Source organism: Bos indicus, chromosome 24 (assembly GCF_029378745.1).
Source record: "Bos indicus isolate NIAB-ARS_2022 breed Sahiwal x Tharparkar chromosome 24, NIAB-ARS_B.indTharparkar_mat_pri_1.0, whole genome shotgun sequence".
In the NCBI taxonomy this organism is placed as follows: Eukaryota; Metazoa; Chordata; class Mammalia; order Artiodactyla; family Bovidae; genus Bos; species Bos indicus.
The window spans coordinates 49076041-49089985 of NC_091783.1; the positions used below are offsets into that span (position 1 = coordinate 49076041).

A 13945-nucleotide genomic window follows, 5' to 3' on the forward strand; every position below is an offset into this window, starting at 1 on the left:
TTGTTGCTTTGAGGGCTTTTTCGAGCTGTGGCAAGGCGGGGGCTACTCCTTATTTGCAGTACGCAGGCTCCTCATCGCAGTGGCTTCTCTGTGCGGGGCTTTCTCTAGTTGTGGCAAGGTGGGGGCTACTCCTTATTTGCAGTACGCAGGCTCATCTCAGTGGCTTCTCTGTGTGGGGCTTTCTCTAGCTGTGGCAAGGTGGGGGCTACTCTTTATTTGCAGTACGCAGGCTTCTAATCACAGTGGCTTCTCTGTGCGGGGCACAGGCTCCAGGGCATGTGGACTTCAGGAGTTGTGGCTCAAGGACTCGAGAGTGCAGACTCAGGAGTTGTGGTGCACAGGGCCCCGTGACACGTGGGATCCCCCTGACTAGGGACGGAGCCTGCATCCCCTGCATTGCAAGGCAGACCCTTAACCACTGGACCACCAGGGAAGCCCCCTCTGATGGTTTTAATTCATATAACATATTATTTGGCCTTCTCATATACCTGGATATTTCTGATTGTAACAGATAATTTGAGGCCTTGGGTTATGCTCCTATATTAGGTCAGTTTGGGCTATTCTAACAAAATACCATAGACTGGGTGGCTTAAATAAGAGACATTGATTTCTCATTTCTGAAAAGTCCAAGATTAAGGTGCTGAATGATTCCATTCCCAGTGAGGGCTTTCTTCCTGGCTTACAAACAGTGGTCTCTTTGCTGTGTCCCCTTTGATGGTGAGAGATCTCTCATCTTCCTTCTTGTAAGGGCACTAATCTCATCATGGGGCTCCACCATCGTGACCTCATCTAAACCTAATTACTCCCTTAAAGCCCAGCCCACTAATACCATCACCCTGGGATTAGGGCACAGTATGTGCAGCTGAGGTCAGAGGATACGTTCAGTCGTAACAGTTCACGTTCTCCAGGGGGAAGGCACACTTGCTAAGCACTGGGGCCACCAGCAGTTCCACCTCAATCCACTTTCAGGGACTGAATGAAGTGATTGAGAAGCTGGATCACAGTATCCACAAAGGATAGTTTACTGATAGTAATGGAGTGCCAGGTAACCTAAACCAATGCTCTAATGGTGGCTTGGAAACCTGCCAAAATACTGTAAAACTTTGTTGGAGTCATCCCAGAGCCAACAAAATGATGAAGCACTACCTGGTTAAAGTCACGTGGGCCAGCTTTCCTCTTTCCAGAGGCTGTGTCTGAGTAGCTGGCACTTTTGATAGCCTGGTGAAGTCAGAAGGGTAGGGGTTGCCATACATGAGCTGACCAAGGGGGTGGGAAGTTCCTGATGAATCTTATTTTGGGTGAGAGATCCCTAATGAGATTAAATTTTATGCTTTTGAATTCTTAAAATAAAAATGCATTATTTGCTGTGGATTGTGTTATTGTGTGAATTCACTCCTCAGCTGTGTCATAGGAAGCTTGGCTCGTCAGAGACGAGAAGCCCTGAACCTCTTGACTCCTGGAGGTGATGTTAAGACACTGGAATAGCCCTGAATTTGGTGTCAGAAAGCCTGGGGATCAGTCTCTAATATCAAATGGCAGTTACTGAAATTACACGCACCGTGCTTAGGAGGAAATTAAGAGACCAAAGGGTTGACCTTGCAAACTCAGTCTATTAAGTATCAGCAAGTACCACAGCTCTAATTTATGGCTCTTGGAAAGCAGTGACTCAGTTATGTAGAGAACTGAAATGCCTGAGGCAAGACCCCAGCGGCACAGAACCTAAAGGACAGTATGTTGCCTAAAGAATGATATATTAAGAAACTTAGGGCCTAAAAGCACCCCCTGCCACATTCCTCTTGCGGCGGAGGGGGGGGGGGATGTTCTAACAAGCTGGAGGAACACTCACAGCCGAGTGCTCCCACTGACGCTGGTCCTGTCTGTCCTCTCCAGCTCCTGTCATTTCCTTCCGAAGGAGAGGACTGTGTGTACCGTGTACTTTCTGTGCTTCAGGGACCTTCTTTCCTTTCTCTTTGTCCTTGAGCTCCTCCACAGCCCCGCTTCCATCTGCACTGCTGAATGGTGGCCATTCTGTGATGCCGACCTTGCAAGGCTGTTGTGCACAGATCCCGCGACACCAGCCTCAATGGGCGATGGGACCAGAGCTACAGTTCTGAAGCCTGTTTGCACAGTGCCTTGAACTCTTAAGGAAAGGCGCTACTGCGAGGAGCACATTCTTTCAAAACAAACAACATGATAGATGACACACTGCAAAAACAGCTCTGTATCTTGGGCAAAATCAGATGTGAGTTTACATGCAAACACACAGTGAATGATCCTGTGTTGCCTCATTCTACATGTTTTTACTTTGTGGAAAATCGAAAAACTTTCTAAAGCAAATTAATGCAAGCATAATTCAAGTTTATCATTTTAAATTTATTGTCATGTAATAAATCTTTCACAAAAATAAAGAAAAGCCTCTGGAGGGTTTGCAGAGCTGAGGCAGTGATGCGGTGGTGTCTGGAGCGTGTGCTCGCATGCTGCCTCTGGGGCCGCAGCCCCAGCTGAACTTTTAGGCCCGTGAGGACCTCTACTGTGTGGTTGATTAAGAGCTGGGGGCGGGGGAGGACACTGTTGGAGAGCGGAGCTGTGGGGGCGCCCGGGGAAGAGACTGCGTCGCTCCCCTGTCAAGGCTCTCTTGGGTTTGCCCTGTGGCCGAGTGCTGGGGACTCCAGGCCTCCTGTGGGCAGAACTGACAGGCCTGCAGCCCAGTGACTGTCCCACGCCACTGCACGCTCCTCAGCCTCTTAGGACAGTGCTGGGGTCCTACCAGGGGCTCCTCTGTGCCACGTGACCCTTTCAAATAGCTGTGTTTTGGTTTAAAGGAAAGGAAGCAGATCAGAACGCTTGGGAAACAAATTAAAGCTACGTATCACGCTTCCATAGAGGAAATATAAATAACTGCGGCCTGAAATGGGCATCCAGTATTTTCCCCTTTTTGATTGGAGGACTCCGCCTTCCACCTTCACACTGCCTCCCCCACAGGCCAGATTAAGCAGAAGCCCTTCACAGGCCTCACCTGCTGGTCTGAGGCCCTGTCCGTGACCTTCAGGGAAACCCCAGGGTCCCAGCCACTGGTGGAGACTCTCAGGGGCCTGAGGCTGAGGAGGCAGCAGCCAGACCGCACATCCATCCAGCGCCTCAGCCAGCCAGCCTCAGGGAGCTCTGGTCTCACCCCCGTCCTGCCGATGATGATACCGGCCGGCCTCGGATACTGCCGAGAGGACGGGCAGCAGGGCTTCTCGGGGGAACCACACAAAGGCGCGCTGGTGCCTCACGTTTCACCTTCCCAGGGCTCCGCGTGAGAGAAGATGGTCAAAGGGACTCTGGTCGCCAGCCCGGGGACAGGAGAGAAGCTTCTTCCGATACAGATTAGGCAACAGCAGGTTGGAATGGGCGCCTCCCATGCAGAAAAGCACGCAACTTTTGTGTCTTTGAGACTGAAACCAGGCCCAAAGGGGTGGCTGGGGGCCCAGAGCGGGGCCCTAAAGGCCTGTCCCTTCTGTCCTCGGTGCCCGTGGCTCTGCTTGGGGCAATCCTGGCGGCCTCGTCCCTCAGAGGAGCTCAGGAAGCCAGCTGTGACTCAGGCTCACACAGGCCCCAGAAGAGTTTAAACAAAGTCAGAGATGGACAGGAAAACATGTCTTTCATCTCGTGTGGAACACTGTATTAATCAAATTGGTCTCCTTTTTCTACTGGTCTGGTTGAAGGAAAAAAGACTGCTTTCAAAATGAAGCTTTTCTTTTCCTAATGATTAATACAGAGAAGATTAACTTAATTTGTGCTAGACTCCAATTTAATTCAGCTATAGCTCAGAGGCCAAATCCACAGAAAAGCTAATCCAGGCTTCATGAGGAGGAGCCATTTCTTTCTTTGAGGAAAAGATGTGGAGGATCTAGAGGCTTGTATCCAACTGCCCAGGCTTCCATCACGGGTCCTCTGAAAGGCCACTACACACATACACGGCTTCGTTTCCTTATTAATTCCTGTCCTGTCATCTTTTCAGATTGATATTTCTCAATGTTGAAACACAAACACACCACACACACACACTCTCAGAACAAAAATCCTGAGCATGCAAAAAAGAAAAGAAAAAGAAGTATGCACTGGTAAAGTGTTGTGTGCCTAAGGCATCAGGTTTCCTGGAAAAGCTGTAGATTTTTGGTTTAGAAATAAGATTGCATGTGAAATAGCTGGTTTTTACATTTATTACGGTTGCGTACCCCCTCCCACTTTTTGCACTATAATCTAAACCGAGTGATCTACTGCCAACTGGCACCGATTCTCCAAACCCACGTGCGCAAGGGAAACACGCCTGTGTGATCCTCTTTAATAGAAGACGCACCAGGGAATCTGTCTACCTCCGTTCCCCAGAAAGAACATAAGCAGAAGGGCTGCGGCTGGAGGCGGGTGGAGGCCGGGTCGGGTAGGGGGCGGGGAACGGGCCGCTCTCAGTCGGAATCCATCGTGAACAGCTGGATGTCCTGTGGGTTCCAGTAGACGCCTACTGCCGAGTTGTACACCAGGGACCAGACGTAGGGGATAAAAAACTCCTCAGGCTGCTCCTCTTCCACATATTTGAATTTCAGTTCTGGAAATTTCTGCAACAAAAACAAGATGAGGCGATCAATCTCAGAGGCCTGTGTGAGAGCAGCAGGAGTTTGTACACGGTGTGTGGGGGGCGCAGGGGGCCCATCTCCCCTGACAGGGCAGGGGGCCTGGGAGCCCTGGGCCACAGAACCAGCCTCCCGATGATCCCCTGGAGGCCGGGTGAATCCCCCGCGGGAAGGGCACACAAGTCCACCGGCCCTGGTCAGGGACATCAGCGTGCTGAGAGCAGCAGGGCCCGGACAGGTCACGAGGCGAAGCGAGAGACATCAGGCGGGAAAGCAGGCCCTGCCCAAGGCAGACAGTGTTCAAGCAGAGACTGTTGCGTGGCTGGAGTCCCGTTGGCTGCGTCTCCTTGAGACGCCTCCCCTCTCAGGGCTGAGTCACCTTGGAGGCAAGGACGTCCCCCTCCACAGCTCCTTGGCCTTGACTATGCGGGCTGGCAGCACCATGGACCCGGGCGGACGTGGCGGGTGGGGGCACTCCAGCCCTGCGGAGCGGGCAGCAGAGGGGAGCCTGGCTCTGCCATGCTTCCGGGCGGCCTGGCTGCACTCTGCAGTGCCGGGTGAGAAGGAAGAACACGTGCAGATTCCTGGAAGTGGCACTTTCACCGCAGTGTTTCACCAGGATTGGGCTTCTCATTTTCTAATCTTACTCCTGGTCTATTATTCTAGCCAGGGCAGGGGAAGTGATGTCCTCCCACCTCTTTGGCAGCCAAGGAGCCTGGGGTCCCCAAAGGTCCCTGGTGGGGCTGCTTTCCAGGCCAAGATGATATCAGCAGGAGTGGCTGCAGTTTGGTGACCTGTGTCCCAGGTGGGGTGGGGACAAGGGGCAAGTGTCCCAGAAGGTCGAGGGGAGGGCTGAGAGAGAGAAGAAGGGAGATGCACACACAGAACGCATGGCCCACGAGAGCAGGGATTCGGAATTCACCGTGTTTGCGGCTGTGTCCCCTTAGAGAGTGGTCAGACACTTAACAAATGATTTGATGTATGACTCAAAGAAGCAATCAACCACATAAGGACCAGCTACGTCCCAGACACAATGGTGAATGCTTCACGTGTATTATGGTGGTCAATCTCCCTTAGTGAGTCACTCATTCATTACGCTATTGCTTGAATGTCTGCTCCTCTGCACACCAGGCAGTGTGTGCATCAGGGCCTCAGGATGCACAGTCCCTGTCCTCACAGAAGGGTCCTTCTCATGGAGCAGAGGGACAAAGAAGCGGCAGCCACAGAACAATGATAACAGAGTACAGTAAGTCCCCTACATATGAATGAGCTCTGTTTCGAGAACACGTTTGTAAGTCCAACCAAGTTAGCCTAGGTACACACCTGCCACGACTGGCTACCTAGTGCTGTGATGTAATAGATTCATGATACTTCTCAGACAAACGATATAGGACAAACCCCCAACACAAAGGAAAGATTTTTAATCTTACAGTTCAGTGCTTTGAAAAACACAGTCGTATAGCGCAGCTGGCACACAGGGGCTGGCACCGAGTGACCAGCAAGAATTACTGGCTGCAGGAGGGAGAGGAGGTGGGAGATGGCCGAGCTGAAGGATCGTCAGCAACAGGAGATGGAGGGCGAGCTGCAATTTCACTTCTGCCTGATGCTGATCGAATGCATCTCTGAAAGTTTGAAACTTGAAGGTTTGTATGTAGGGAACTTACTGTCGTAAGAAGGGAGTTCCACTACGGAAGGACTAGTGGCTACAGAGGCCTTCGGGAGGTGGAGCGGCAGCCAGGTGAAGAGGGAAGCGAGCGCCTGCTGAGGGACAGCAGGCAAGGAAGGCATGAGGCGCTTTTTGCTGGAAGCAAGAAGAGGGACAGTGGGGGAGCCAGCCCTGGGGAGCAGGCCCAGAGGGGAGGATGGAGTCGCATGAAGAGTCCTGGCCTCCACTCAAAGGTCCTTCAAAACCTTTGAAGGGTCTCAGAAGGGGGCTTGATGGGGGAGACTTTGTGCGGGGACCACTTGATCACAGAGTGGAGAACTAGAGGGCACTGGAGGGGACAAGGCCTGGTCCAGGTGAAGGGCAAATGAGCCTGAACTAAAATGAGTTAAAAATTTGTAAACAAAAAGTGAGGGTGTCGGGGGAGGGGTGGTGGTGGTAGGTGGTGGGTTAGGGGCTAAGAGGGGGGAGGGAGTAAGGGAGTGACACACACGGAGTTCCCTGGTGGCTCAGACAGCAAAGAATCTGCCTGCAATGTTGGAGACTTGGGTTTGATCCCTGGGTTGGGAAAAGCCCCTGATGGCTACCCACTCCAGTATTCTTGCCTGGAGAACCCCAAGGACAGAGGAGCCTGTTGGGCTAAAGTCCATGGGGTCACAAAGAATTGGACACGACTGAACGACTAACATTTTCACTTTTTCACTTTCACACGGAGTTAGAGATTTTTCAGATAACCTGTGCAGTGATTAAGACTAAACATCTAAATACTGGATCCTCAGAGTTCCAGAATGATGACTGTGGGGGGGGGGGGGTGTTAAGCAGGAAATGCTTTGTGGCAAGTAGAGTTTTGAGTTAAATTTTAGTAAAATGTATAGGAAATCATGGAAACGAGGGTCCTCTGGTCATGGCTGTTACCTCAGCATACCACGATGGCACAGTCCCCATCTGTTATAGCTTTAATGGAAACCAACTTTATTCTACGGCTCCCAGGGCATCAGTAAATACAGTCTATACACAAATGGGATTTATAAGCGGCCCAGACTTCAGCCCTACCTACCGCTATATCCGCCCTCATACATTTTATCCCATACTGTGCAAAATGATTCAGGTTTAATGCAAACCCAGGCCTTTCAGGGCACCAGTGTTTCCGAATCAGTTCTCTCCTCTCCTCAGTGCAGGCTAACGGTCTCGGTGTGCACTGAGGGCCATGTTGGTTCTGGTGCACGGGGACAACTTCTTCCGCTGGGCTCAGGGGGCCAGTCTGGTAGACAAAGCACGAGCAGCGGGGGACGCGGCACTACTTCTGGCACTTACTGGTCTGACTGGAATTCAGTCAGTCCCCCGGCTTTCCATCCTGCGGGATTCCTCCCGCCCTGGGCCCACAGTCTCTGGGCGTGCCACAGATGCTCAGCAGCTGGGTGGTCTCTGGGGACCGGGCATCCTTGATGAGCCTCCTCACGTGCTCTGCATTGCTTCTGGCCTGGCACAGAGTTCTCAGGTATGGGGACAGGGTTCGTGGAGGTGGCAAAAGGTCTTTGTCATGGAACCGGGTGTTTTATAGGTAGCAGCACAATGATCTTCTTTTCCATGAAAAACCTGCATCTGTAGCAACAGGGTGCACTGAGCGGCTGCCACCAACCGAGCACTCCCTGAGCACCAGGCCGGTCTAGAAGCTCCCCTGACGTGTCGTGGTCAGTCACCACGGTGTCCTGGCGAGGCCCATGTGGCCAACTCCACAGACGAAAGGTGAGGTGGGGCCTGGAGCAGCTGATTGGCCCGTTTCAGGTTACACAGCATGTGGGGAGGAGTCAGGACTGGAGTCTGGGTCTGACTTGGTGGGAAAGTCTGACAAGAGATCCCACAGTCAGCCAACTGCTCTGTCCCAGATCCAGTTCTCCAAGGCTCCAGGGGCCCTTTCACTGTATGGATAGAGCCTAGCACACACACTGCTGGTCCTGAAAGACATGACCAACCCTACAGTGATGTCAGGCATCAAAAAAGTGGGGCTTCCCTGGTGGTCCAGTGGTTAAGAATCCACCTTGCAATGCAGGGGACACCGGTTCAGTCCCTGGTCCGGGAAGCTCCCCATGCCTTGGAGCACGTAAGTTCGAGAGCTACAACTACTGAGTCCAAGTGCAGCCCCCACTGCAGCCTGCACACCTAGAGAAGCCGCCGCGATGAGAGGCCCACAGGCCTCAACAGGAAGACAGCCCCCGCTCTCTGAAACTAGAGAAAGCCCCCACACAGCAGTGAAGACCTAGCACAGCCAAAAAAAAAAAAAAAAAAAGAACCAAGAAAGTATGGTGGACTGTGTGTGTGAAGAAGAAATAAGCTTCACCCTCTAATAATGAGGATGCAAGTCCTAGCTCTCGGAGTGGCCTCAGCTCTAGAAAACCTTTAACACTGTCTTGGAGGGGAGGGAGTGGGCCGGGGGCTCAGAGGTGGCGGCTTGAAACCTGCCCCCCAACACAGCAATGTCTCTTTCAGCTGGAATAATAGCATCCCACATTTTCAAGTGGGAATGTCACCAATACGACGCATTTCTGGTTGTTAGTGACAAAAATGACTAAAAGACGTGAAGCCTTTTCTCCATCAAGTGACTATTCAGGGGTTTTCCTATGAAGGCAGGCCTCAGGAAAGGACATGAGGCAGCTTACCCGAGACCGCTTTCTGTCCCTCCAGGGAGGGTGGGATGGAAATAAAATGAGCAAACTGCTTTCTCAAGAATTCCCTCCAATTAAATAAAAGAAACTTAGGCAAGAGCTGCTCAGTGGGATGGCACTGCATTCATGTGCTGGCACCAAGTCTACTTGCCCTCATGGTTTTGGGGAAACTCTGACGACTCTTGCGTTAGGACGAGTCATGAGTCAAACGTTGCCTTTAGGTCACACGCAGCTGGGCCAGATCCAGGAAAAGGCCATCAGGAGAAGCGCCTGGCACCCCCCACAGCTTCCCTTTCTAACACCTGGTAGAAACGAAGCTGAAAATGCCTTGTTTTTATTTTTGCGCGAGTTTACTTCAAAATAATCCATCTCACTCTGGAGAGAGTAGTATACAAAACCTGCATGTAGGATAATACCCAGGTGAATATCCATAGATAATAGTACATAAAAGTAATATGAAATACTATAAAGCTTACTTGACAACAGCAGACATGTATTTCATTACAAAGTTTTTCAAGCTGATCAATGATTATACAAGTTCTCCATCAAAGCTTAATCAATTCTGAGATTATGGATAACATTTATAGCTACCGTAACTGATTACCTATTACATGGCAGGCATGTTCAAACACATGACATAGTTACTCATTTAATCTTTGAAGTAACTAGAAAAAGCATCTGAAAAACAGGCACATGATCTGAGTTCTAGCCCCAGCTTTTCCCATCCATCCATCCATCCATCCATTCATTTATTCAGCAAAACTTCCTGAGAGCCTACTGTGTAGCAAGCACAGTACTAATAACATAGCTGTAAATAAGATGTGCATAATTTCAGCATTTAAGAGCTAAGAGTCCACTCATGATTAGCCAGGTGACTTGGGAAAAGTCTTGTATCCTCATTCCGACTTAGGCTCTTAAAAGGTAAGAGTTTACTCTACTCTGAGATTTTGAATTTAACCATTCTGTTTACTTCACATAAATGAGATTAAGTGCCTAATACAGATGAAGCACTCAATAAATGTTGGCTATTATTACTGACATTAAAGTGACATGCAAATGTAAGGTATTTAAAATGCTTTTATTTTAGAACTTTTAGTAAGAAAATTCAAAGTCTAGAAATACCACCTTTGGCCTTGTCCTAAGCCCATTTCTCATATTTTACCCACGTGGACATTTCTAGCCTGGCAACCCCATTTCCTGACTGTTAATACTAATAGAAACATAAAGAACCTGAGCCTTCCCACATAAAAACCTGGGAAATGCACTGACAAATGGCTTAAAAGCGACAGACTTCTCTTCATTAACGTTTTTAAAGAACAAAGTTTGGTCACAGCAAAGGTAGGTTCTGAAGAATGGCCTTCTGTCTGTCTGGATCCTCACTTGTTGAATCGAGAGCTGTATAAACAAATGCATGCCTTCCTGTCTGTGCATGTCCCTGTGCTGCAGCTAGTTAGCCGGAAGGGAGGTGGGGCTTGGCTCTGAGGGGAGTTTAGAGCCATCCTGATGAGAAGAGAGGGGTCACCTCGAAGCTGTATTTGACATCAGTCTCCCTGGATAATTCTGTGGCAAACGCAACAACCTCCAATAGGGGTGTGGCGTCTAGCTCCGAGAGGACACGGCTGGAGAGGCTGCGGTGGCCAGGAGTGGGGACGCCAGGCCTCCTGTTAGCTCACAGAGCCCACCCAGCAGGGGCGCTCTGAGGAAGGGACACACCGAGGGTGCCCAGGGCCCAGGGTCGTGGGTCACTTCACCCATGACTACCCACTAACCAGCAGCACCTCTCAGCTCGTTGGCTGGTCTCCTTCACAGCCATCGGGGTTGAGCTTGCATATGTGTTCGTTCACTTGGGTGCCATCTGTTCCCCTCCAGAACGCAGGCCGCAGGGAGGCAGGGCCCTCGCTAAGACGACAGCATCTAGCACGCCACTGACAATGAGGACACGTTTGCTGAACAACAAATTAAATGAACGAGTGCATGCCTTCAACTCTACACATAACCCTGTGACATACGACTATTAACTATGTTGAATGGATAAGACAACCAAGGCTCAAAAGGACAAATAAGACGCCAAAGAGGACAGAGCTAGGAAGTGGAGGAGCTGGAGGCCAAACAAAACTACACCTCTCCCCTGCGCGCCCCTCAGAGTCGATAGGGACCCAGCTGTGCGTTTGTTTAAAATGTCTACATCCCACACGGACGGGGGGTTTTCACGTCTCTCTAGTAATGATAAAGAACCTCAAGCATTTCTTCCGCGTTTCCAGCCGCTAAGTCACTAGCCCTCTGTGCTTGAGCATCCTCACGGGAGTGGACGGGACTGCTCCCCAGCTCTGGAGCCCAGGTGGCCCGGGGCTGGGGGTCAGGAGGCGTCGGCCCTCTCCTGGCTTGGCCACTGGCAGGCTGAGCTGCATGGGGCAAGTCACAGCGTTTCTGCAGGACTCAGTTCTCTCGCCTTGTAGAAAATGAAGGGCCCTGGGCTTCTTCTGAGTCTCCTAGGTGTGACTTTATGAGATGACCCCAGTAAGGGCTCCACTTTGGGATTCTCTGCATGCCCCCCAGGCTCTGCTGGGTCCACCTGGAGAAAAGGGCTGGATGAGTTGGGTTGAGGGACAGCCCTCAAGTCAAGCACTTGCAGGCTGCCACTCAGCCAGGCATCACCTGGGGGCAGTCTCAGCGGAGAGGGTCAATATCTGAAGGTTCCTGAGCTGTCCTGGGGGCTGACAACAGTTGGGTTTTAAAGGCTAAGACTCCTCAAATGCTTAACAATCAAGACACACATGAGGCTGTGGTTGGCCTGCTGAGGTCTGAGAGCTCGTGGCTAAGTGGGCTGAGGTCCCAGGCGTGGCTGCTTCCATGGAGTGTGTGCCACTGGACACAGGGCAACCTAGAGAGCAAGCAGAGACAGAGGGGCACGGACACATTTCTGTTACTAGCAAAACCCAAACACTGCAGACAGTACACGCTCACGGCCCTCGAGTTCTAGTACCAGCTCTTCCCTCCTCAAGGGAACAAGTGGGCTGAGGGTTATTTGCTTGAAATTTTTCACCAGCACTTAAAAGGTTCAGAAAAGGGGGATAAAGCATAAACAGTAAGAAAAACAGAGCATTTTCTCCAGGATTGGCTATAACAAAACAAACGTAACAAAGCACAAGGTAAAAAGCTTTCTCTTTCCTGCAATGAGTTGTTTTTAAGACAGCGTACTGGGAAGATTTTAAAAGGGCGAATAATAGGCATAAATCATAAGAGTTTGGAAAACACCATTCAGTCAGTCTGACTGAATGGGAGCATAGCCTCTGCATAACGAACCCTGTCCAAGGAGCACCGAATTTGACACCCTTCCCAACGTCTCCCTGTCTATCGAGTCGGAGAGCGAGCCCACCTGGGTTGAGACTGAAACAGACATTCTTAAAAAAATGTGCTCCTCTAAAAGAGATCTGTAGATGGTGATTGCAGCCATGAAATCAAAAGACGCTTACTCCTTGGAAGGAAAGTTATGACCAACCTAGATAGCATATTCAAAAGCAGAGACATTACTTTGCCAACAAAGGTCCGTCTAGTCAAGGCTATGGTTTTTCCAGTGGTCATGTATGGATGTGAGAGTTGGACTGTGAAGAAGGCTGAGTGCCGAAGAATTGATGCTTTTGAACTGTGGTGTTGGAGAAGACTCTTGAGAGTCCCTTGGACTGCAAGGAGATCCAACCAGTCCATTCTGAAGGAGATCAGCCCTGGGTGTTCTTTGGAAGGACTGATGCTAAAGCTGAAACTCCAGTACTTTGGCCACCTCATGCGAAGAGTTGACTCATTGGAAAAGACTCTGATGCTGGGAGGGATTGAGGGCAGGAGGAGAAGGGGACGAAAGAGGATGAGATGGCTGGATGGCATCACTGACTCGATGGACACGAGTTTGAGTGAACTCCAGGAGTTGGTGATGGACAGGAAGGCTTGACATGCTGCAATTCATGGGGTCACAAAGAGTCGGACACGACTGAGCAACTGAACTGAACTAAAAGAGATGCTGGGAAAGATTAAAGGCAATAGGAGAAGAGGGTACAGAGAATGAGACAGTTGGATGGCATCACTGACTCAACGGACATGAGTTTGAGCAAATTCCGGGAGAAAGAGTGAAGGACAGGGAAGCCTGGTGTGCTGCACGCAGTCCACGGGATCGCAGAAAGTCAGATACGGCTTCACAGTTGAACAGCAACAACAACAATACTCTTAGAACTCTGAGAGCTAAGGAAAAGAAAGACAAAAAGCTCTATTCACACTAAAGACACTGGGGACACATTTTGTTAAGATTCAGCCCAAGAAATGTCATAGTCTGAATGTCAGATCAACAACCTAGAAAAAGTCACTTTTTCCTCTGCTCTTTTCTCGCCTGTGAAGAACGCTAATGCCATCCTGCGCGGGCTCAGGGAGGCCCAGGTTCCTCACTTGAGAGCATCTTCACTCCTGACCCGGTCAGCAGGGCCCAGGCCACCGGGCTCTTCCCTACTCTGAAGCCGTCCTCCCCCTGTCTACCTCATCTCCTTTTTTGCCTTCTAAGGCCCCTCTTTGGGCCTCAGTGAGGGACTCCTGGGTAGATGGGCTTGAGAACCCACTGAAGATCCGGGAAAGCAGAGGAGGGGGCTCTGGGGGGGATGGGGGCTTTGGTGTGACAGTTATGGCAAGAAGGGGTGAGGAGAGGGTGGGGAGCTGGTCACCGCAGGCCCAGGCGTTCACCCATCTCCTTCTGAGACAGTTGTGACTCAGCTCAACAAGGAGGGAAAACCCATCTCTCAAGCTCAGGGCTTGGTCTCAATCCAAAGCTACTTACAACAATCTTGTTGTTTTGACTTTTGGAGCCAGAGGTAATGCTAGACTCTCTCGAGTTTGGCCGGAATGTTTTTTATCAGCTCCAGTGAATCAACCCACCGCAGTGGGACATCCGGACGCCCAGCCCAGAGACAAAGCAAAGGTCTGATTTGGTGGTTGAGACTCGGGTGTAATAAGCAGACCAAACGCTTTAA

The 13945-nt window shown here is 50.6% G+C and overlaps 1 protein-coding gene across 7 annotated transcripts in view; it reads right to left on the reverse strand.

Annotated features, from left to right (window-relative positions):
• Positions 1-4187: 4187 nt before the first annotated feature.
• Positions 4188-13945, reverse strand: part of DYM (dymeclin) — a 392053-nt gene continuing 382295 nt past the window's right edge. For all 7 annotated transcript variants that reach the window (XM_070779026.1, XM_019986749.2, XM_070779029.1 and 4 more), the window contains one exon: positions 4188-4598. In XM_070779026.1, coding sequence (XP_070635127.1) covers positions 4449-4598 — 150 coding nt within the window. In that variant the 3' untranslated portion in view covers positions 4188-4448. The remainder of the gene's footprint in view (positions 4599-13945) is intronic.